Below are 24,650 nucleotides of genomic sequence, written 5' to 3'. Positions count from 1 at the left end.
TAAAAGCATTGACCTAAGAATGATACACCAGTCAAAGCAGCACATTTACTCACAACCAAGAGCTGTCACTGACCCATGGAGAGTTATAACACAGCGAGTTGAGGAGCCCTGAACACCACAACCTGGAGATGTATGGCCGCATAAAGACCCACCTGCCCTACTGCAAGCTAGTGACGCTGCAGGGACTGGTTTCCTGGAACCACTTGTGACACAGAGTTGAAGCTCATTTCTTTGAGCAGCCCTTGAGGACGTTGTCCAGAATAAAGAAAAAATGGCAGATTTTGAAAAAGATCTACGTTAAACAGACAAATCCTGATTTGAAAAAGAAAATAGACTTGAAACCCTTTCAGTAGCTACATGTGATTAGGACTTATACATACCACAACCACAAGTGATAGAATAACGTTCTTTTGAACTGACCGACAGCTCTGCAAAAGAGTAATCGGGTCTGAGAGTCTTTTCACAGACATGCCTTGAGATACCATACATTGCACGTACCTCACCATTGTATTTCAATTTGGAAACAACATTAAGGAGTTGATTGTAAACCTTGCAAGACTATAAATGCTCACCAACATCATGGATAAACCGCTCAATTTTCGACTGCATCCCCCAGTATCTGAACTCGACTTTACAAAGTTTATATGCACACATGATTGGGTATTTCCCAGGGTTGTTCTTGTACTCTTGAATCCAATCTTCTGAGAGAGGGCCTCTTTTAGTCTTTACTGATTTATACAGCTTTGGATCCTCCTCAGCTTTGTATTCATGTGGAGGGATAGGATCTTTAACAATATCAATAGGATCTGTAGGAAGAATACAAACAGTTAGACATTTCCTTTGCCTGAACAAAAGAAGAAAGTACATTTTCAGGAGTTATTTCTGTTTTAGTAAGTACCAGAAGCATTACAACAATATGTGTTTTTACTTAAACAACTGATAGTTAAATTGTTTATAAGCTGCTGCTGGGTAGTGATCCACTCTACCAGAGGAGTTTCTGTGCACACTTCCAGCAAACAGAGGCTTTGCTGTAAACATTTTTGCCCAGCGACTACAGGTCCACAACAGATCTGCTCATGCCATATTTCCAGCTCCAAAGAGTTCTTTTGCACTTTCCATCTCTCAGCTTTTGTAGTATCACTGACAGTATTACAGCTCTGCCTAATCTGAGACACTTAAATACACCTACCCCTTTTTAGTACTGTTATGGAATAGATATCACCACTGAACATCTTATCTTTGGCGTCCATCAAGTGAGGTTACTGTTACCTCAAACTTTACTGTTACATCAGATATACTACAGAAGGCAGAAAGTTTAAAGCAAGTCCAAATCGTCCTCACTAACACTTCAACAATGAAGAAGTGGAAAGTGCAATGGAGTGAGTGAACATATTTTTAAAATCTGCATCCCCCAACCCAAACCTAAGCAGCAGAAGTTTGGATTGAAGGGCAGGATCTCACTTCCCAAGGAACAACAGCTCTCCCGACACTTCTCTGAGAGGCAGCATGACTCAGGCCTATTTGTTCAGGACTGAAAACCCAATCAGATAGGCTTTGGAATGTGGACAGTCAAACTGAAGTTCAAAATGAAGCAGTTTAAACCAAGTAACACTCAAGTAAAATTGCATGGGGTTACCACCGTGGCCAGCATGTCAACAGAGCTTAAGGAGTCCGAGCAGCCACTAGGTGTCCTTCCCCAGAGCTCCTTCTGGGTGAGCTCAGCCCTGGGACTGCCAGAAGTCAGCCCGAGCTCAAGTCACTTCTCCAGCCTCAGCAGCTTCAGAGCAAGGGATGCTTCGGTTCGGTGAGGCTGTAATTGCCAGCACTCCCTGCTATGCAGCTGGGCCTCCAGCAGATGCTATGGGCATGGGCCATGATGGACAGCAAGGCAGAGGAACTGCTCTAATGCTTGCCATTTTCTGCCTTCTGATATGATGTTCCGTTCTACCTTTTCTTTTGTTAAATCCTTAAGTATATCAGGTTCATTAACCCAACCTCCCAAAGACAGCTGTGGAGCTGAAGTGTTAACTTGCATAAGGGCAACAGGAGGGGAAGCAAAAATTAAATGCACCTTCATGTTTTGGAAATGCAGCTAGGAACGTTCTTTCATATACCCAAAGGAGATATTTAATTATACAGCTATATTTTCCTCTTCAGTAGTTATTTCTATTTATCATCCCCAAAATCATTAGCTGTCCAAGTTCTCTCAGGAACTGCACAAATAATAGAGAAAAGCAGCAGCTTCATTTTACAGACAGGGGGATTCAAATGGATTTCCAGGTGCTTTACATCAAGCCTGGAAGAGAACCCAGCTGCCCTCTCTCTACTCGATGTAACCCTACCCAGCAGGCACACCACTGATGGGGTTCACACAAGGGTTAGGAGTGGAAAGGACAGGCCAAGGAGATGGGGCATACCAAGGAAAATCCTTTACACAGCAAAAAGCAGAATGAAGGAAGAAGTAAAAGAAAAGGGCTACTCACCTAGAATGGTTTGTCTTTTCTCTGCAGGAGAAAGGTTGAAAACGTTGACGTGCTCTCCTGGATCAGTTTTGTAGTATGTCTCAATATCAATAGAGAACTTCTCCACAAAAGGGCACGTATACCTGAGAGCAAGAGCAATACAGCTTGGAGTAAATCCTGCTCAGTTTCGCAAGCAGAGAAAATGCTTTCCTAAGATGTGTAAAATCAGCCTGAAATCCGAGTCAGCCTTCACTCATATTTTACTTCAGATATACTTAAAATACTGACTGTACAGATTAGAAAGATTTTCTTTATTAAATTCTTAAGATAGGAGCTTGCCTTGGACTTGTGGCTTCAGTGGAATAGCTCTGGTTTAGTGAAACCCCAACCTCACAGCACAAGGGGGTTTGCTCCCCCTGTGCTGTTACATGGATTTATGGGTGAAAAGATTCCAATGCTCCCACACTGTTTGGGTAGTCTCACTTTGCAGAGACACTGACAAAAGCCTGTGGCTTAGTTTGACAATGTCTCCTCCTAAAGACAATTATCAGGGCAGACCACATCTGAAGGAGCAGTGTTCAGCAAGGAGATAACTTTTGGGTCTGCTGTATTAACAAGTTTTGTTATCCGTATAGATATGACACCAGGACACCTTGGAAGTGCATTTTTAGCAGGAAAAAAGCAGAATTCTTGCCTGGAATTTGCAGGAGAATAAAATACAGACTGGTTCTGCCCAAGACCAGGTTTCCTGGCCAGGTTACTGACTCACAGACAATTCAAGAGGATGGATAAAAACAAACTGAAAGTGGACTTTAATCACTGGAAAGTCACAAGTTTCATATTATTTAGTCATGAGCAACTGTCCATACACACACACTGACTATCCACCTTTCCCCAAACTCACGTTACTTGTAGAGGCCAACTAAAACGGAACTATGAAAGTTACCTAGATTTCTGACAAAAATCAGAAGATCCTAAAGCCTTTTTATTATGACAGATGACAGAAACACCACACTTGCAAACCCGGAATAGGGGAAATGCTCTAAACCAGAGTAACTGGCATACAGGCTATTTAGTCCAGGGCATCTGAAGTCCTCCCAGACAAAAATCAGATGAAACAAAGAAGAGCAATCACCTCCCTGAAGCCTCTGACTCTCTTCTCAGAGTGAAAACCACTGGGCATAGGTTTGTTATTTTCTAGCTAAAAGACAGTAAGATAGTTCCCAGAAAAGAAACATCGTATTTATTAACAATTTTTAAAGAATTTTCTCTCCCTCTTCTTTCCCTCTTAGGGCAAGTGAGTCCTGTTTTATTTGATAGTGTTCGACATGACAACTTTCCCATTACTGTGTACATTTATAACTTCACTGAGCTAGCAGATAACTGCAACGTTAAGTAGAACACAGTGCAGGATACCAGACTAAATAAAAACCATTCAAGATTTCCCACGCTTTGATGGACAAAACAGCTCACATTTTAAAGCAGCCAGTCACAAATTCTCAAGTACACATGCAGTCAGCCCATGCAACGCTGATGCTTCTGAGATAAAGCACAGTGTAAGAATTTCAGGACTCGACACATGTTTCTCTAAAGGATATTACTGGAGATGTAAGAGATGCCACCGCATCAAAACCTCTCCCTGAAGTAGGGAAACACCTCTGGTCATTTTTCTAAGTTTTACCTTGTCCTGGTATAAGGATATGCATTCCACGATTCCTCTTCAACTCGCAGAGCTGCCTTGGGCAATATTGACCGAAACCAGCTGGGTATGTGCATACCAATGTGGTACACTTTGTGAGTATACTGCCCGTTGCCTCCTGGTCCATCCATGTACGGCCTGTTTTCCAGGATCTCTACTCCACTGCCTTCCCCACATGTCTCCTCTCTGCTCTTTTTCTGAAAAAGGAAAATATATCACACAGTTAGGCTTTCCAGTGTTTTGTACATACCAAGTCTCAAAGCACATGAAGATCGGGGTGGTTTCTCAGACTCCTGCTGATCCTGGTTTTATATAGCCACAAGACCTGTAGCAGCACCCTGGCAGTAAGATTACCAAACCTTGAGATCATAAATGACAGATTTAGATACTCATCTGGCCAACAGAGGAACCGGGATGAGATTTATTACAGATCCACTACAAATCTGGATTTGACATCTCTAAAGCTATGAGAGAATTTGCATGGAGACCTCATGACACAAATCCCTCCTCTTATAATAGGTAACACATTGCTCTTTCCAGGAGCACACTAAACCTTGGCTCCAGCTTTGAACCACCCAACGGCACAAAAAGCTTTCACATCAGTGGATGACATGGCGAGGGGGAATTTGTCCAACTTGGCACATTCTTGTGGTGGTGTATCAGCGTGAAGAATCATACACACACACACAGCACAACACTGCAGTAATAAAAACTGTTTTATGACCTAAACCCACAGGATTTAGGGGCTTGTTGCTTGTGGTCTGGCAGAGCAGCAGCTCTCCAAGAACAGCTTGGAGACTACGCTCTGCTAATTAAGATATTTAGAAGAAAGAACTCAAGTTTGCCAGAATGCACACAGTACCCCCTGGCAGCTTCAATATTTTGGCTTATTTGTAGCACTGTCCCTCATTGAGGGACCTGGCAAAAGCTCCCTTAAATAAAACAAACAAATAAACAAACAAAACACCTAATTCCAGTGCTTCTAAGAAGAGCTAGAGGCAAACCAAATATTTGTTCAGCTATAACACGTTTCAGCAGATTGGATGATGGATAGCCTTCATCATTTCCAACCAACAGATTCATATTGTTAGTGTTTTTGAGTTTTTCAGTTACTGTCTCTGTTTGAGAGGACAGTACTCTGGAAATTAAGGAAAAAAATGGAATTATACACAAGAATCAACTGTGAAATATAATGCAATAACAACCTCTCACTTCTGGCAAACAAACAATTCCAAGGAAAACAAGACTTAACAGAAAATGATTAATAAGATGCAAGCGATCGGCTTCTCATCTTTTGAGGACAGGATGATAAGCCAACAGAGCTATTTAAAAAGAGGGCTATTTACTTCTAAATAACTCTCAAGCGATTTTAAATTTAAACAGCTGCAACCAACAAATCTAAATAACTGACAATCTAAATAGTCATTTTTTCCTACCTCACAAACTGTGAAGTACCGCAAAAGAGAAGCACTTTCTTAAAGTTTATTTCTAACATTCAGCTGGCAGTTCATTAAAACACACATCCTCTTAAAACAAATTACTGTCTTTCAGTTCTTATATAAGCATTGACCAAGTCCTGTACAAATATTTATGACAATAACATTAAATAATCTTGATGACCCAAAAATCTGGTTAACTCGAAGGTCTTGGAAAACGAAGCAACCCAGCAGGCATGGCGAATGTGTCAGACAGAATAAGAGCGCAGCATCTGCTCTGAACAGTTGATACAAATTATGGAGATCTAGAGTCTTACTATATGGCAGAAGCACGTGGAAATCATAAGCAGAGGAAATACAGATTCTCCTTGTGCCAAATTACCACATGTGGACTCCTACATCAGCTAGATTGAAAACTACTGTTCCAGGTTATGTGGTTACCAACAATTCCAAGTCCAATCTGCCGGTCCTTGTTTCGGACCAAAACCCATTTAGGATTTTTCAAGAAATCCACAGCACCGAGTGGACTCAGCACCTGCTAGGATGGTGCAAAGCCAAACCTGCACAGAAGAATCCTGTCCCTAGACTTACAGCTGCTTGTATTGTAATGGAAAACCAAAACACTGAAGATTTATTTTGTTTTAATAGCCACAGTTGAAATTGAAATTAAAATGGATAAAAACACTCTTAGGTTTTCCTTGTGGGAACGTGATTTCATGCTTTTCTTTTCAGAGGTATCTCCGAGAAATGCCTTATCCCTCTCCAATAGTTCTCCACTTCTCTGTCTGATCGCTGGAGATGGGGCATGGTGTCACGCTCCCAACACTTGGAGAGGGAACGAAGAAGGGAAAACCCCAAATTAACTGAGACTCTTTGGGGAAGTCAGTTTGCATCCCACTTCTGATTTCTGGTTATTTTATTCACTTCTGCACACCTGCAGGAGACCACGAACCCTGTTCTGAGAGCAGTGCATGCTTCCTCCCTCAGCCTTTCCAGATGACCAGCTCCAGCCCACAGCCTCTTTCACCCAATTGCAAACCTCAAGCAAGTTTTGGCCCTATGTGTTCCTCCTGCTTGTCACTTACCTACACAAAAGAGGACAGGGGACAGCAAGAATATTCTCTTAGATGAACGTGAACTAAGAGCTGCACCTCTGCATGACAGAAATCAGAGCTGCAAAGTTTGCATCTTGAACTATCTTTTGAGCAAGGACTGAGTTAGGTCAAACTATATTCAAAACATACCACAATTTATCACTGGGAAGAACACTACAATCAAAGAAAAACTCTCAAGAAATCCCCACAAAGCTCCCTCCCAGTCCTGCAAGCTCTCAATTAGCATACAGAGAGGGCTACAAGCACAGCGAGGTCAGGAAGGAACAGAGGGGCCAGGTTGGATAGTAAATGGTACAATTACTAACCTGTCATAAAGACAAAAATAAGACACATATCTCAGACAATAAAATAAAGACATCAGCAACGCACACTCAACAGACCAGGATGATACTCTGCGCTAAGTGGTTCAGCGAAAGTACACCACTTCTGGAAGTGAAGAGCAATTTGCTTTCAGCCATATAGCCTCTTCACGTCTATTGTGACTCAGCTACAGCATGGAGAGGGCTCGTTACAAGGAAGTGGTCTGTAAACAACAATTAAAAAATAACCATTGATTAGGAAAACATTTGGCTTGAGAAGTGTCTGGCAAGCCCTCTCCAAAGACTACCCGTCTGCTGGGAGTGGCTGCTGTGCAGGCATTTTAGGGTCAGTCTCTAAGGTTTCAGCCTCGTAGACCTTGCCCCTACAGAAAGAAGATGCTTTATTTAGCAGATTACCTGTGTTACTGCTACTTGCTACTGACAACAGCATTTTCCCTTTGCATAAACATCTGGGGAACAGTCCCCAACAAAATCAAAGAGTAGCTAACAGCCTTTATATGCAAGACATCTAAGCTGTAATCACAGTAAACCATCTTATATTGTATTACAACAGGAAATCCAGTCATCCCTTTAGAAGTCCCTCTCCTCTGCTGATGCCACTCGATGTTCTGCACAGCCCCATCAATAGCTTTCCAGGACAGATGGTGACACAGATCCCTCCTAGCTAAAGTAATAGTATTAAATTACTCATAACAGGGAACCCAGAGAAGCAGATGCACCATGATTAGCAAGAATGCCAGTTACTTAAAGGGTTCTATTAAAATAAATCTCTTGGCACAGCAGCATAGCATGGGACACAGCACATGACCTCACCATCACAATTACGGAATGAATAACTCCGATGAATGTCGTTTAAACATCGGGCTAGCCTAACCCCATTCATCATCTGTCCCTCACAGTGGGAGACAAGCGGCTGCAAACAAAGCCTTTCACGAGCGACGATGGGGTGATCAGCTTGCAGGTCCTCCATCCCCTTGCCCAGCGAGACACACGCCTGGTGTTTCATCTCCAGAGTAAAGCACAACTGTGTATGGGCTCAAGTCCACACACAGAACATCTCTGCAAAGTCTACGGTTGTGTTGCAAATGGTTCAGTGCTTTCATTTCTTCTATTTTTATTTTTTTTTAATTGTAACTTACTACTTTGAGCAATGCTGCAGAGGAGTAAAGATGGGGTGGGTTGCATGGTGATAGCAGGCAATCCAAGCATTGTTCTAGCTTTTAAAAACAGGTTACAGCTATAATCTTACCTTGTTTACCACTGATTATTGTTTACACTTCAACTCCTCAATCCAAATAAGTTAGACAGTGATTATAAAGGGTTGACATGCTCCAGCTTCACGGTGAAGTTTCTTGGTGCGTTACCGCAATATATTTACACAGTGCCGGTGGCTTATTTCAATGACCCATGAGAGTTTTGATTTGAGATTATTCAAGTTATGAAGACTGACAGCGCTACACTTGGTAGACCTATTGTCCATGAATAATGAGGACACAAAACCATTGTCTGGAAACAATAACCAGAACAATTTTTTCCCCTCCAGCTCCCATTAGGCAACGGGATATTTTGACAGTCCAGACAAATTCTCCTGGGAGAATCCATTAAAATAACACTCAAGTCTTGGGATTTCTCATCCCATTTGGACACAGATGCAAGAAGCTTACTGCTGGTAGATGGTTTCAGCTGATAATGATAGCAAAGGCATCTACGTATCCACTGAACAAGAACACGACAGCAAATTTCCCCAGAGGATCCTGCTAACACTTCCTCATACTGTTGTGGCAAAGGAGGCTGAGATAACATTCTCTATGGCCAATTACTGGGTTTTGTCGTTTCAGATCCGAAGGCTACCATAAGTGGCAATGAAAACCCCAGAAACAGCCTTGTCCTTTGGGAACCAGAGAACGCCTAAATTGCTTCATGCAACTCACCAGAAAACAAAATTCCTGAGGCTGCTTAGGATGGATGAATCTGGCCATTTTTGGATAGCTTTTAAGACCTGGTTTCAGCAATCAGAACTTTTTCCCCAGTTCTGTTTTAGAAAGGAAGACCAAAGGCTCTGAAGATGTAAAGAGCTGAGGAACAAAATTTAGGATGGGAGATCAGTAAGCTACCTGTGTTCAGTTTCTTCTATATGTTAAGGGAGAAGTATTCCCAACCATCTCTGGTTGGATGTCATTTAGGTTGACCATGATTTCACTCTTCTAATTGATTTTCCAAAGCATTGCCCCCTTCCCATCACCAACCGCCTGCCCCTGATGTGCTCCTGGCACGCACTAAGAAGGTGCACACACTAAGGGGCACACCAGGGCTGCACACACCAAGAAGGTGCCAGTTACACCACAGCTGGTGCATTGCAGGTGCATGTAGTGTGATTGCTATTTTACACCTTTCTTCCCTCCCCTCATGAGAAGATCCCATCCCTCACAGTTTTTTCACTATTTTGTTAGGTCACAAAAGTCAAGTGTTAAGTTTAGGCAGGAAATGAAATTCCCTCCCCTTCACTTTTATGCTTAAAAATTACCTTTTTCCCCCCTCGTCCTTGATAGACAGGAGTTCAACAACCCTTTCAAGAAATGCTGGGAGAGCTTAGAAGCAATGCAGCCTGTTAGCTGGGCTCACTGTGGCTATACCAACATTGAGCACCACAAATAAAACAGCACGACAACAGATGCACAGCTGCAGCCATAGCTGCTGCAAGCCTGAATTACACAGCACCTAAAACCAGAAGGCCAACGATAGAGATGCTGGAAAATACCACGAGGTCCCGAACCTAATACATGGCTTATTCTTCGCGCATTTTTCCAGCAGAGGATTTTTGTACGTGGATAACACGCACACTGACTGTGTGCACACACATGGGTGTATCCTTTCTGTCTTCAGCTGTCTCTTGCCGCGGTATGACTCAGCGCTGGGTTCTGTTAGCCACTCCTTTTTGATCATTTGAACTGACATCTAATTCATTACGAGCAACCAGCTTTCACCACCACCAACCTCCCGTCTGCTGACACAGATATCTCATAGACCAGGCACCGCTCGTGCTCAGTATTTACTGCAGGTACTCCAAAATCAGGTCTTTGACCATGAAAACAAAATGTTTTTTTATCCTAAAAGCGTAGTTGAGCCTTATGCCTCAAACCATTTTTTTCCCCAAAAAATGCATGTGTCAAAGACCATGAAACATTCAGTCAAGGTGTTATCACCTGAATCAGTCTAATACCTGAGGAAAAAACTTTGTTATTGCGAAAAAAGAAGGGAGCAGGGGAGACGGTGCTCTTCCACTCTTACAGAAGCCAAGAAGGAAAACTTTTGATCAGATCAAAATTGGCATAATTTTATCAGTGCACGGCATCTTCTAAGAGCAAACAGGAAGTTACATGAACTTAATTAAAAATAAAAAAAACCCGCCCATACTGTTACTAATACGTTAGGCTGCTGAAGTAGAACAGCACACACAACCTTTGGCTGTCAGTCGAAGGCTTTTGTACTACACTCAGTAGAGCAAAGTGCCATTAGTGCTACGCATTAGAGAGCACAGGCTCGGCAAGGGAGCAGCCTTTTAAAGAGGGAGAAAGTAACTTGAAGAGACAGAGCTGCTGGCAGGGCTGTGTGTAGCATGCAGATCTTTCAAGCCCCATTTCAACAAATTAACTGTGATGTGGCAATCTTCACCGGGCTTGAGTTGGGACCCAAGATACAGCAAAACAGTCTGCAGACACTCAGCAGCCCTGAAGCAAGGGAAGGCAGGTCAGCTTGTCTGCTCCTGGTGTGCAGGAGTCGAGTGCATGCTTACTGGTTGTATTGGGAAGACAATATTAAAGGAGGCAGGAGAGAGAAACCTTGTTCCCCCCTAGGGCTGGGTTTTAATGGTACTTCTGAACCTGTGCTTTGTGAAGTACAAATCAGAAACAATCCATGTCAAGGGGGACTGACAGGCCTGCAGCAACATTGCTGGAGGATAGTGAGGAACTCATGAGTTTGGTTCTTGTTACTCAAACGCAAGGCTTACTGTACCTCTTTGTGCACAGCGACGGTGGCACTACCCAACTGGCAAACCAAGTTCCACCGCAGTGGGATTTCCCACTCTCTACATCCTCTGAGAAGTTGCGGACGCCACAGGACCCTGATTTTGTATACACCACTTATTTATACATATACACCACATTATGAATGCAGGCAACTCCAAGCTGCACCATCCGTTTCCATGGCAATGGGACTGCATCAGCAGTCGGCTGGGTTGAGTTTAGGCCGTCCTCACCTCGGCTCCAGCGCTGCACACAAATCCCTGCTGCTAACACAAACCAAGTGATGTCACCAGTAACCATGGTGCCTGCGCCGTGCTTTCCATGTGCCCTTTGCGCTCTAACATGCATCCTTCACGCATGACAATTGCTTTAATCCAATTAGTGATTGTAAAAAAAGACTACACGAAGGCCAGTGTCAATACTTATTTAGCAAAGGAAGGTTAGTTCGAGTCAACAGGACAACAATCCGAACACGAAGCTCTACGATAGCACTTCCACTTCTCATTGCGCTGTACATGTAGGAATGACCTGAAACTGGAGAGAGGGGAAGGAAATCTGTTCCTCGTCAATAGTTTTAGTAATGAAGGCAAAGGAGCAGATGTTTTAAATATCCTCTTTCTAGGTTTGATCAATAGCTGGGCAATGCACAGTGTTTCCTTCCATCTGGGCAGTATCTCTTATCCCAAACATCAGCACTTCGCCGGCTGAATATAAAACCTGGTCTTAAGTGCTCCTACCATCCATTCGAAAACAAACAAAAGGAGTCCTAAAGCGAGAGTGAGTTGTAAAGAGTGCACATGGAGAACTCAGAAGGCTGCCCAGACAGGCAGGAACCCGGCCACCATACCACGAAAAGACCCTGCCATCTCCCATGCTGCTGTAGCAGATGGCCACACAGGACAGCTCTATCACGACAGAGACATTTCACAAAGACCTAAGACTTTGCTGGCCACTAGCACAGCCTCGTCCAATTCACTCTACCCATTAACAAACCACCTTCACGTCTCCATCCAAGACTGGATTTGGAAGGAATGCTACTTCTTGACAGATCAGAAATCAACAGCATCAACTCTGTGCAGGAAAGGGCTGTCCTGCATGCTCTGCGGCTGGGGGTTACGCTCAGAGCCACCAGGAGAGCCAAGCACCTCCTGCCCTTCCCCTTCCAGCCAGTCTGGTTTCACTGGGCGTACCCAACCACATTACATAATTTGGTAGAAGATTTTGAGAGTAACCATAAAGTCGTTGTCATCTGTCTTCCCAATCGAGCATCGCACAGATGTAATTTCCAGGAAGGCTGACCATTTAGGTCCTCCCATGCTCTGCAGGGAGCTGCCCTCTGATCACCTCCCTGCCAGAAGCAGGGATATTATGGGGCTCTTCCCTCGAGTTTGCCAAGCAAGAATTGGGACTATCACACACTAATGGCTGGCCTTTTGTCCCCTGCTTCAATCACTGTGTAATGCTGCCTCCAAGGAGGCAGTAAACACACCAGGAGAAAGAAAAGGATGTCATCCCTGAAGGGTCTTCCTGTCAGAATAGCCACTTTCTGGTGGGAGGTATTTTAGTGTCCAGGAGATTCTGGGTCTGCTCCTGCCACCCCTTCGCTCTCCTGAGAGGTGCCTGAGGTGACGGTCACAGACCTTGGCATCGCACCCAGCCCCAGGCATGACCAGCAGCTCCACCAGGCTCCGAGGGCAGAAGGGCATCGCCACCAGGAGAATTCAAGATACAGGGAGAATCCTGCAAGAAATCCCAGCCAGCAGAAGCTGAACGAAGCTGGACCTGCAGAAGGCCCTGTCCCAAAGAAAGGACTGTTCTCACCCAAGCAAGCACAGGTTACTTGTGCCTCATCTGCAGCACCATCACTCTTGGCTGCTTTTCTTGCAATGTAAGACATATTCCTAAAAAAAGCCCTAAAAATTAAAGCTGGGACAGGTTGTCATCAGCAGGCTCTTGCAAGACAGAGCACAGGTATGCACAGCATCAACTTGTAAAATATTGTATGCGCTGCATTATTTAGAATCGGGTCTAGAAATTAATGAAGCTGTTTGTACAATACCAGAATATTTTGAGGACAATCAATTGCACAGGACTATAAATAATTTACAGCATTAAGAGAACCGTTCTCATGGCCACTCATTAATCACTCCGCCTTACAAAGACACCCAGCCACACTCCTACAGAGCCAAGGCTGTATGTGCCAGAGGCACATGAATTAGGAATCACTTTATTATGGAGATACCTCAAACTTGTTTACCCCACACGCTCCATCTTTCAAAATGTCTGCTACACTTCCAGCACAATATTTCATCTTACCTCAAGTATTTCCTTCCCTGTCTTTAAATGGATTTTTCACTGCGTTAGCTATTCCACAGACACTGTCCGTGAGGATTACTGTCCCTAGTTTAGAAGGAGAAAAAGCAAGTTGCCCATTATTATGCTGTGAGTCAGAGATGAAATTTCAACTCCCTGTTTTGGATCAATTCTGATCCTCCGACTACATCCCAAATTTTAGGAACCTAGTGCAACTATTCCCCAACAGACTGTACACTAAACTACCAGAGGACTGGCTCAAAGAAATCCCCAGAATTTTCCTAATACCTAATTCATCACTTGCCTTCAGATCTTAGAAGTAAGGACCTAATCCAGATCAACAATCAATATTTTGTTCACAGGTAGACAGATCAAATTTTCTTTCATAAGAATAAAAATGAAAAAGAAGGAAAAAGGATTTTTGACAGCCGCAAACCCAGCAGGATTATCAGTGCTGCATCTTTTATTAAAACTAGTACAAATCTGAAGTTTAAAATCATGCTTTGTTATAACCTTATCTCAGCTTCACTGAGTTTTGTTGGAGAGCAGAAGCATGCAGACTGTAAAAGCACCATAGCTCATTACTCTAAAATAAAAACTTTCTTCACCAGGTATGGAATAGCAGCCAATTTAAGAACTGTTCCAAGATAACGACTACAAAAGAAAAAAAAAGAAAAAAAAAAGGAAAAAGTTTGCTATTTCTGTAGGGTTTTCCAAAACATTAATCCATATGGTTGTCAATGTCAACTCCTGCAAATTGGACTTTAAGTCTAGTAACACCAAATGCAGCCCTCCCTTGATCCAGAAGCAATGCAAGTGTGAGCATCTCAGTGTCCTCTTTCATAAGGGCACAAGCCTTTGTGATCACAGACAAAAGGTTATGAAAACCAGAGGAGGAAGAGAGAACATAAGAGTCACAGGTTTTGAATCCTGTAGCATAGAAATTCACTAAAATCCTCAAACCAGGATTTTGCTTTTAGGAGACTCTGCATCTTCCAAGGTCTCCGGAGCTGTCAGCGGTGTCACCTGCTTTTGAAATTAAAGCATACATGTCTATCTGTCCAGATGGCCAAGGCATCTGCAAACGAAATGAAAAAAATAATCAGCCATCCTGTTCTTCGGTGTCCAGAGATGAAGGGTTGGTTTGCTTTCCCCCCCTCAATCTTGCACCATCTGCTGAGCCTGCTGGCAATTGCCAAGTGTAGCTAACAGTTTAAGGGACAAGACTTTTGCACCCAGATATCAGCACAAGGCCTCAAAAATTACCGAAAACGTGCTTTGTGGTGGAGCCTGTTCCCAAAGGCCCTGCCTGATTGCTACAGCCAAAGAAAGGAGAACGCAGGGCAGCGCGGGGGTCTGGAGCCCGCGATGACCGACACACCACCGCTTTTTGGAAGGGAGGAAAGCGACTGGCGGCGCTCCAGCAGCACTATGACAGGTGAGCACAGCACACCGCAGATGCTTGGAAACACACTCTGAATTTTCAGCAAAGCCAATAAATGCAGAGCCCTGAGGGACTGTAGAAGACGGGCCCATGTTAAAAGATGCGAAGAGCCCTCGACGCCCAGGATCCCGGCCAAGTTCAATGGATAGTGCTGAGCAGATGGTTTTTCCTAAAGAGATTGCCACAAACAAGGGCCAGAGTCCTTCCCCAGCTGTGGACCCTCAAAGTGCTGAATGACAGAGTATTACTGTTACTAGCTCATAAGGATGAAGTAGCATCTTAAAATAACTCCCAAGACAATCACTAGGTCCGAGCGAGTCTTTCTAAAATACGCTGTCTTGGGAGGAAGGTCACAAGTACCCAAAGAAAACTGCTTGGAGCAAGAGAGGACTGAAGCTGTTTACAACAGAGAAACAGAGAAAGCAAGCTGTGCATGCTGGTATAAATATAAGATTTAATAATGTGAGGAATCCTCTCGTCTTATGCAGGGGTCAGAAGGGCAATGGTCTCTCGGAATTCCATGCCATATGGAACTGCAGTAATGAATGGTATTAAGACGATAAATGGGCTGACCTTTGGCTAATAACATACTGATCTTCCTACGAATGCATTCAGATCTTGGAATATAAGCTTTTAGGAGACAGAGACTTAATATTAAAATGTGTGTTGTTTCTGGGGCAAAGGGGAGACACAGAAAGTACATTCCCTAAACACACAAGAAAAGAAAGCATATGTTACAGGACAGGATAGCTGCTGAGACAAATATGCAAACATCTAGAAGAGAAATAATTAAGACTTCCCTTAATAAGATCTATCTAAAGTGTCACAGAGAAAAAACAGAGCAGTCCTATCCTTTGTGACCAAGAGGCTTCACAGTCCTTGCAGAGACAGAAACATTGCACATGACTTTGGGGTGATACACAGAGTCAGAGAAGACATCCATGACAGAGTCCTTGGTTCAGCATTTCTTCAGAAAGAAATCCCTCCAGATGCTTGGAACAGTCCCCTCCATCAACTGTTTGTGCTTCATTTCGGGTCTCCACTGCCAGCACTTACCCCAGTAGCTTTCTGCTTATGTTAGGACAGGAGCCTGCAGTTCCTCCAGTTTCTCCTTGCAGTCCTGTGGGCAAGTCTGCAGGTCAAGTTTATCTAGACATCTCTCCCCCTTGGAAGCAGCAATGGGATTTTAAATGTGTGCATACAGATCTTATGAAAAAAATTACACTGTAAAACTCTTATCTAGAAAAGAGATGCAAAGAGTGATTTCACTGGTTTGAAATATTTTTTGCCTTTTATGCACCAGAACAACAGGCCACACTAGACAGGAAGATCACTGATTCTGAGTTCAGATATAAAAATTAGTATGTTTTAATTGGATAGAAAAAGAGAGAAAAGTGCAGCTATGATGAAAAAAAAACAAACCACAACCACTGTGTACATGGAGGAGTTGAGACCTAACTGCTCCGTGGCTAACGCAGCAAGGGCTCCCAACCCAACCACGCCGACAACACTGCATGAGAGGTTTCCCATGAAAACAGTGATATTGATAGACTAAAATTTAATAGAGGAAAGCTATTCAGTTTAGACCTGCTAGGCTTCAAGCAACTGAAAGGTACATTAAGCCCTTTGCTGTAATGTAAAATTAACTTATTTATGGAAGAATCTAAGTGCTACTTAAAGTACTGAAACCACTGTCTCTGTAGATAATATTTCAGAAGCTAGCAGAAAGCAATACTTGAGAGACTCCTTGTTTCTCCACCCTCCACCTCCCTCAGAAAAGAGGAAAAAACCAAAAGAAAGCAGCAGGCCACTCATCTCAGTTTTCACAGGTTTACAAACCAGCTTGGGGAACTTTAAGCATAAGAGGAGCTTCAGAGCAACGTGGGCACGGACACAATGATTTATTGTATGTCTCGCCTGCCGAGAGGCACAGTGTACCAACAACAGTTTATAATAATGTGCAATTTTAATTCTCCCATCCTGCAAACATGGTAAATGCAAGTACAGCCTGTCCTGGCTCAGTGGAAGGATCCTTTGCTACTTGGGCATGACGCTGCTTACATCAAAACCAGTGGAAATTTTGTTATGGCTTGCAACACGACGGAGGGACTGTTTCTTCCTGAAAGGAGATGAAAGGACCTTCCACTGCAAAGGCAAAAACCTCCATAGAAACGTCTTTAAAACGTGACCACAATATTACAGCTTGAGTCTGAACATCCATGCCAACATGGCTTGGAGGGCCTAATTCTGCAAAAAGGGTTCCCAGAGTAACTGCATGGAGCAGTTGTTTCATCCCCAGGTGGGAAGATCTTTTTGGAGATCTTTAGTTGGGAGGATGCTGAAATCCGGGAGAATGATTTGATTGCTCTTGAAAGAGCAGCTTTCTACCAACTGGTTTGGAGCTTAATAGGGAGCTTCACTCATGAGCTTGAAGTTAAATGAGTGATCAGCTCCAAGGACGTGCTTAAGACTGCCTAAAACCCTTGAGGAATACTTGTGACATCTCCTTTTTACCTTGTTGGAAAACTGCTTCTTACAGAACGGGCTGATTGGTGTCTCCAGTGGTAACAACACCATACTGTATGCAACAAATGTCTTTGAAATGAACCTTTTGCTCTTAAGAATCGCTCCTCTCCCCAGGAACTACTTTAAATGGTTCTGTTCTACACATTTCAGACAAACATTTTTAAGAAATGCCTCTACACTGCTGTTTTATACAGCTATCTCTGCTTGTTCCCCTAAGGAGGCTCAACCTACACGGCTTGCTTCTCCTGTGGCCTCCCCACACATTTCAGAGGCAAAATAAAAGACAGACACGAAGCACTTTCCCATTCTCTGAAAGGAACGCAAGTCATGCTCCCCACTGCTCTCTCCCCAGCAGCTGTCTCACAGACAAAACCTCCACTTCTAAATCACACTGAAGAAAAAGGACATTTTATAGCATGGTCTAGGAAAAGCTCCCATTGAAGCCAGCAGGAATCTTTCCACCAATTTCAAGAAGCAGATCCCTACCTAATACTAATAAACAGAACATAAACTCCGTATACTACTGTAAGTGCCTTTTCTGGTTTTGATAATTTTATTTTTTTATTGTTTGAGCTAAGACTACTTTCAGAGTAAACTGCAGCTAACTTTTCCTCTTGTACTACTCATACACATAACAGAGTAAAGTCTCTTGCTTGCCATGTACTTCACTTCTGTAGCTCACCTGCATCTTGGGCTACATCCAGCATCTCTTATTGCCCTGTGCCGGGTAGGTGGAGGGAGATCAGAGACGTGACAACATCACTTCCCAGCACACCAGCTACTGCACCTGACCTATGAGGAAAACTAATTTTGCTGCATATCAAAGAATTAGAAAATTAGAAGCAGGGCTGGATGGCGGTGTAGTTTCTGATGTAGTTTCCTGGGCCAGTGAACTTCCCCCCTGCACGAGGCCCTAACGGCATATCCAGTCCTTTGACATGAAGATATGGCCAAAATCACTGTCAAGTGAACAAAGTGGAGCCCAGTGCTCCACATTAATTATTTTAACGGCTGAAAGTGAACAGCAAACTCATCCCACTGACCAAGTCGTCCAGAGTCACATAGTTCGTCTGACAGCAGGCCTCACGCAGGCACTCCCCAGTTAACAATTCATCCTCCGTTAAATTAGGTGGGCTCTTCCTCCTTAATCACATCGTTCTCCTGCACGCTCTGCCGCTCGCTGAGGAGTTCTGCACAGCTAACACACTGCTTCCATTAGCCAGCTCTTTATTTAAAACAGCTGGGCTAAATTTGGAAGAAAAAACTTGTGACAAAATAGTTACATCAATATTCAAAGCTACTACAGCATCAGGAGAAGCTAGACAAAAATGATGCCACCTAGGAATAACGTTTACTCATTTATGTTTGCATTTAGGCTAAACGCACAAAGATGATACATATCCTGTAGTAGTGTCAGAAAAAAACACTGTTATCACTCGAAAACACGTACCATACGCTGTTTTGGCAGTCAAGTCTAAGTGTAATAGTCCACAAAGAAATATAGTTGGATGGTTGGGGAAGAGAAGGGGTAGAATTGTGCTTTTGTTATATTTTTTTCCTTAAATTTAAGTCATTTTAGGTTTTAAACCAAAGTGGATTCTGCTAGCATTCATCCCACCACAGAAAGAGGAGGTCTACTGCCAACTCAGTATTAGACGTGTGCTTTGTTGGATAAGCAAAATTAAATTTTATTTAAGGTGCGGGACAATGAAATAACTCTTCAAATTCATTTCCTTTTAAAAATGCTCCCAGTTGGATTTCAAACACTGGGAGAACATGGGCACAGAGGATTTGAGTTATAAAAAACCAACATTTTTATTAACTGTTTTATTGAAGAGAGGGGATTTAACAAAAAGTCCCACCAGTATTCAACAGCCTATTAAAAATAACATAAGTTTTATGCCTCAACTGATTAGTATCTGTCTCATAGTGGCACATAAGAAATACCACATCTAGATTTTTTTCCCCTAAATTCCAAGTTACGCCTGTTTCTTCCGTGCAAAAGAGCACAAGCCTTTGGTTTGCAGATGGAGCTGGCATCACCAGTTACGACAGCCTGGCTGGGAAGCAGTGGCTGCGTAAGCCCTACAGCCCAATCACCTCCAGTTCGGTACCCAAAGCCCTAGGCTCAATACTTCCCTTCTCTTGAACGGCCTATCCGTGAGCCATTATTTCCCCAGGCAGGACGAACAGAGATTTTCTAATTTAAGGACAAAAGGAGGCAGAACTTCAGCAATTTATAACTGGAAGTTTGTATTCCTTTTTCCCCCTGCTCAGAAAACCGCAAATTTAAAATAATTCATTCTCCACATGCTCTTCCACACAAAGCCCTGTGTCAGCCTGCACCAAACACACCAGCAGAAATATTACTGACCTGTATCATGTACAGCTGCGCGATTCGATATTCTTCCACGCTCATTGGAAGAGGAATACGATACTCCTTTATAAGCATTTTGAATACAAAATCTTTTGTCCTCTTAGAAACACAATCCAGAAGCTTTTAGTAAAGGCTCCTTAAATAATGGCAAGCAAACGCATTGAGGATCCCTGAAACAGAGCAAGAGAGAGCAGCAGTTATTTTCCATTCTTATTGGAGAACATCCTACCAAGAAAAAAATAAATAAATGAGCTCAAACGTTAATTTTTGTAATAGCAATAAGCTTAATAGCAGAGACAAGAATCCCTGGAGTGTTACCAGACCCTTAATATCAAAGTGAACAGAATCTTTTAGAGGAATTTTGATTTGCTTCATGGGACACCATTAAAGCTATTACCCTCCTGACCTTTGCCACCGTATCAATCAGACTTTCATATGCAATAGCATCTCCATGGTAGAGATGTGACAAAAACTCAAAATGAATAGGCAGACCTTTTGTTGCTAGACAATAAAGTATCTCTCCAATGTCAGCAACACACCAGAGATGCATCTACTCAAACGTAGCAGGTTTTATCTTCTCGCGTTCATTCAGCTGCAAGGAAAGGCAGTAATTGGACTCCTTCAACCCTCAGAAACTCCATGGCGAAGAATGTCATTTGGATTCTAACAATGAGGACACCCAAAATGTATTTTTCTTCCCTCTTTTATTTGGAATTACTGTCTTGGTAGGATCCATTCTTTTCCACCTCCAAATAGTCTACAGGCAAAATCCTCCCATCATCGATGGCAACGTCAAGACTCATTTTTACACTCTTGCTGCGTAAGAATACAGCCAAAGATCAAAGTGCAAGCAAAATATCCCATCATACCCAGCCCTGAGGCAATTTAATAAAATTATTGCTTAAGAATATAGGGAATATAGCATTTACTACACTAAGGGTTAAAGCAGTTTCAAAACAAATGTCCTTAAGATTCCCCAAAGGCTGTAGATAAAGGCAGCGAAATAATCTAAGGAAGGGGAAAAAACAACACTAGGGAGGAAGAGAGGGCACAAGGGGTGAAGTTGCCTGCTATCAGCACTTTGATGGCTGCTTTCCTAGCACAGAAAGCACTCACCTGGTTCCTTCTCATCACCAAAACTCCCCTTTCTGCTGTGCCTGCTTACTGGGAGTCCCCGGAAACAGCTGCTGGAGGGAACATGGCCCCAAACCCTATACCTGGGGAAAAAATCCCCTAATCAAACCACCGACTTATCTAGCGGATTAAACTGCAGCCTGGGAACCAGGAAACTCCCCCCCCGCTATCACGGCTATCCATACATCTCGCTGTTTGCACAGCACTTCACTGACCTTTTACGAGGTTCAGAGAGGTTAAAACACATGCCCGTGGTCACAGAGCAACCAGGGACGAAACGCTGCGGTGTAACCCAGGTCTGTGACTCCTGATCTGCTCCAACCTCTCCGCCACACCCGGCCCAGCACCGAGCTCATGCAGGGGCACAGACCACCACCACCACGGGCCAGCCACAGGCTTTGCACAACCTGGGGCTGCTCGCTGCCATTCGATTGCTGCGTTTCTGGTTTGGCCGTAAAGCCCATCCATCCTGGACCGACTCTTCTGGAACGAGCTATCCGTCTGGTGCCACACCAGCTGAACAATTTATTTTCAAATTCAATTCCGTTTCATTTTATTGCTGTCAGAGTAATCTGTGTGTATGTATGCGTGGAGGGGGGGAAATAATAAATAATAATAATTTATCTTTGCCATGCAAACTCCGTGGAAAACAGTTCTGGGAGGGCTGCGCTCCCCAACGCTGCCGTGCCTACACGCAGGCGTCTGCATGTCCGCACGCACGTGCAGGATTTCCTCCATCAAGCTAATCCTCCAGAACAGGTGGGGATAATCTCATTAGCTGGGTTTTAATTAGTGTCATGGCAAAGAACAACAATAACCTCCGTAAGATGGATCTTAAACACCATCCCAGATCTGCACTGGTGAGATGCCAGGATCCCAACTCTTGGAGCTAATGGCAGTGGGAGACTCAGCAACGTGGCTGGAGCAGTTCTTTATACTTTAGAGATCTTTGAAAATCTGATTTAAAAGCTTCTCCCCCCAAAAAAATGCTCTGAAAGTGATTCTCCTCTCACCAAAAGAACGTCAGTCACGTCTGCCTGTGCTGCTTGCTAAAACCAGGATATTTCCTATCGATTGGAAGAGATGAATAAAACAAAAATACAACCTTAAAAGCAATGAAATGGCAGGAAACCAGTACCAAGAAGGAAAAAATGTGTTTATAATGAAGTGCCAGGCAGGCAATAATTCAGATGGCCAAGACACGGGAGAGACTGCTTTATTACAGGCACAAAACCCAACCGTTTTGGCCCCAAGCAGCTCAGCAGCAGCCACCGACAGCCACCGACTTGCTCGAGTGCACCAGGCTCGAGGAGCATGGCTGGTCCCAGCCACAGGTCCTGGTCCAGCTGGCTTCAGCTTTCCACTTTCCTGTGGTCAGTAGGGTTTGGTTCAGCCTGCAGGTCCCCAAGGGGCAGCGGGACCTGCTGCGGAAAGGCAGCGCTCCCAGGGACTGCTCCGGCAGCTGCCCTTTGCAGCCGGACCCGAAGGCTGGACAGAAAGCGGCCCTGGAAATACCCTGGGCAATAGGAAGAGGCAGCTTTCAACCCCACACTGACTGTGAGGGAGGTGCAAAGAGCATGCAGGACAAACCTGCACTTTTAGGCAACTCACAGTGGCCTCCTTCCAAAGTCTTGGGGCTTTACGGAGAATCAGAGCTCACCAAGACCGCTTACTGTACTGCCCAAACAAATCAGAGAGCACGGCAAACACTGCAGAGAGAAGAGAGAGCCCTTCTGGGAGACGGGGAGCCACGACACAGCTTTGGAAAACACGTCTCACAACGTGGTTTGTGTCCCTGGCACTCACCCCCATCCAGCCGCGTTTCGATGGCAGGCTGGGTTTCGGCTGCCCGGCCTCCGAGCACCAAGCTGCACCTTCCACGGGCAGCACATTCGTGCAGGCCGTTATTCAATTTGTACACAGAGCTGTAGTAACTGTGCGAGCCAGGCGCATAATTTTATACCTCAATTATTTTAGAATCAGGCTCTCAAAGCATCATAATTATGCCACAGAGTCAATATCCTGCCGCGATGAGTCAGGTCCACCTTTGAGCTGTTGTTTCAGGCTGGATGAAGGCTAAGGCACCGTGTGCTGCATTTCCTTCTCATTTTCACATTTTCCCTCGCAACAATGGCAAGCTTCTTAAGGAGGTGCCCTTTCTTTAAATGGGGGAACCATCAGGATCTGCAGAAGCTGAGCAGATCGAGAGAGCCAGCGAAATCCTCAGCTTAGACCCCGAACCTGGTGTCTGGGCAGTCACTTCGGGAGCATCAGGGCCAGCCTCCCCGTTGCTAAACGAGGTAGCAAAGGGCTGATGACAACCGACAGCTTGCAATTAAGGACTAAGAGCTAGTGTGTGAAGGGTATTTAAACTGGGCTATTTAAGTCCAGGAGGCCAAACCATGGCCAGGCTTGACAGGCTGGCCCTGAAGGGCATGGAAATTGAGCGTTAGAACAAAAATCCTGGCTCCTCTGCACGTCAGCTGGGCCCGGCGCAGGAAAACCGCTCACACCAGTACATTGAGGCTATAAAAGGCCCGTTCCTGCTCCGTTCCCAGCTGACTCTCCGAGCTGTCACCTCAACAACTGATTTTTGACCAGCTCTCCTTTTCTGTGCCCCGGTTGCTGGGCACAGGCTTTTTTAGGACTGGAAGGAGCTAAAGCACTCCAGCCACAACACACCTCATGCCAGGGCCGCCAGTTTCTGTGTTCAAGAAGGAAGAAATAAAGTCCTGGAAGCAGAGAGCAGCTGTAATGAGCTTTTCCTAGCCTCACACAGGAGGCTCGTTTTACACTATCATAAAGTTTAAGGACTCACGCTAGGGAAGAAAAACCCATCACGGAGGGTCACACAGCAGCCAGCGGCAGAGGCAGGTCCCAGCCCTGGGACTGCGGTCTCAGGCTCTGATAAACCATTGCCTGCTCAGGGCTGTGCTGCCTTTTGAAGCTGGGAAAGCCTCTCACTCATCAGCTCAGCTACTGTACAATTTTCCTTGGAATATTTTCACTGAGAAATGACAGATATTAAAAAAACAAAAACCTGTAAGAAACAGTTAAAGGTAAAAGGACAAGCAAAGATATTACCTGGAGTCCTCACCTACCTTCCTAAAGACTTTCTTTGGGTTTTCTACATCTCCTTAACCCCCTAAACAAATGCCTCCTTGAAGAAAGTGATATTTAAGAGATGTTAGCGTTGGTCCCAAGTGTATCAAACACTTGCACCTTTGGGAAGCAACACCAGGCTTAGCAGCCTGGCCACCACCACCCCGCTGCAAAGTTCCCTGAAGGAGAATACGGTGCCCTCACAAGACGGGAAGTGCTGCATACATATTGCACTCTGATTTATTTATGCCATTAGAAGAAGCTGCAGAAACGTAAAAGATCCCTAGGACTTAAGTCAGCATTTTTTAAAGGCAGCCTCAACACTCACACCTTGATTAATGCAGCAGCCTCCCTGCTGGCCCAAAAGCAGCCTTGCTCAGCCCTACCCATGCAGAATATCACTGCTGCAAAGACCCTTAGTTATAATTTTGACCGTATCACCCCTCTTATTGGCACCTCTTTGCCAGCAGTATCTCCTTTACCACATCAAACCTCTACTCACTCTCACCTTCAACCCCTTCAGTCCATCCCTCTCTCATTCAGCACTTAGTGGTCGACCCCGGTTTCCAAGGAAGGCTGCCAGCCTTCATTTCCCTGAACAAAAAATCCCAGAGAAGCTCCGTTTGTCCGTGCTCTCCCTGGCTCTCAGAAGAAGCTCCCCGTTAGCATCTGGGAGGCATCACTGCCAAACCCTGCT

The 24,650-nt window shown here is 44.3% G+C and overlaps 1 protein-coding gene across 19 annotated transcripts in view; it reads right to left on the bottom strand.

Annotated features, from left to right (window-relative positions):
* The window catches only part of PITPNM2 (phosphatidylinositol transfer protein membrane associated 2), a 136,020-nt gene that overhangs the window by 49,428 nt on the left and 61,942 nt on the right, over positions 1–24,650 (bottom strand). For all 19 annotated transcript variants that reach the window (XM_040577535.1, XM_040577522.1, XM_040577528.1 and 16 more), the window contains 4 exons: positions 19,715–19,887; positions 4,144–4,358; positions 2,484–2,605; positions 573–806 (listed from right to left, as the gene is read on the bottom strand). In XM_040577535.1, coding sequence (XP_040433469.1) covers positions 573–806; positions 2,484–2,605; positions 4,144–4,358; positions 19,715–19,792 — 649 coding nt within the window. In that variant the 5' untranslated portion in view covers positions 19,793–19,887. The remainder of the gene's footprint in view (positions 1–572; positions 807–2,483; positions 2,606–4,143; positions 4,359–19,714; positions 19,888–24,650) is intronic.

Source organism: Cygnus olor, chromosome 17, assembly GCF_009769625.2.
Source record: "Cygnus olor isolate bCygOlo1 chromosome 17, bCygOlo1.pri.v2, whole genome shotgun sequence".
NCBI classification, from domain to species: Eukaryota; Metazoa; Chordata; class Aves; order Anseriformes; family Anatidae; genus Cygnus; species Cygnus olor.
The sequence above is the reverse complement of the archived record's forward strand: the minus strand, read 5'-3'. Positions and strand labels throughout refer to the sequence as shown.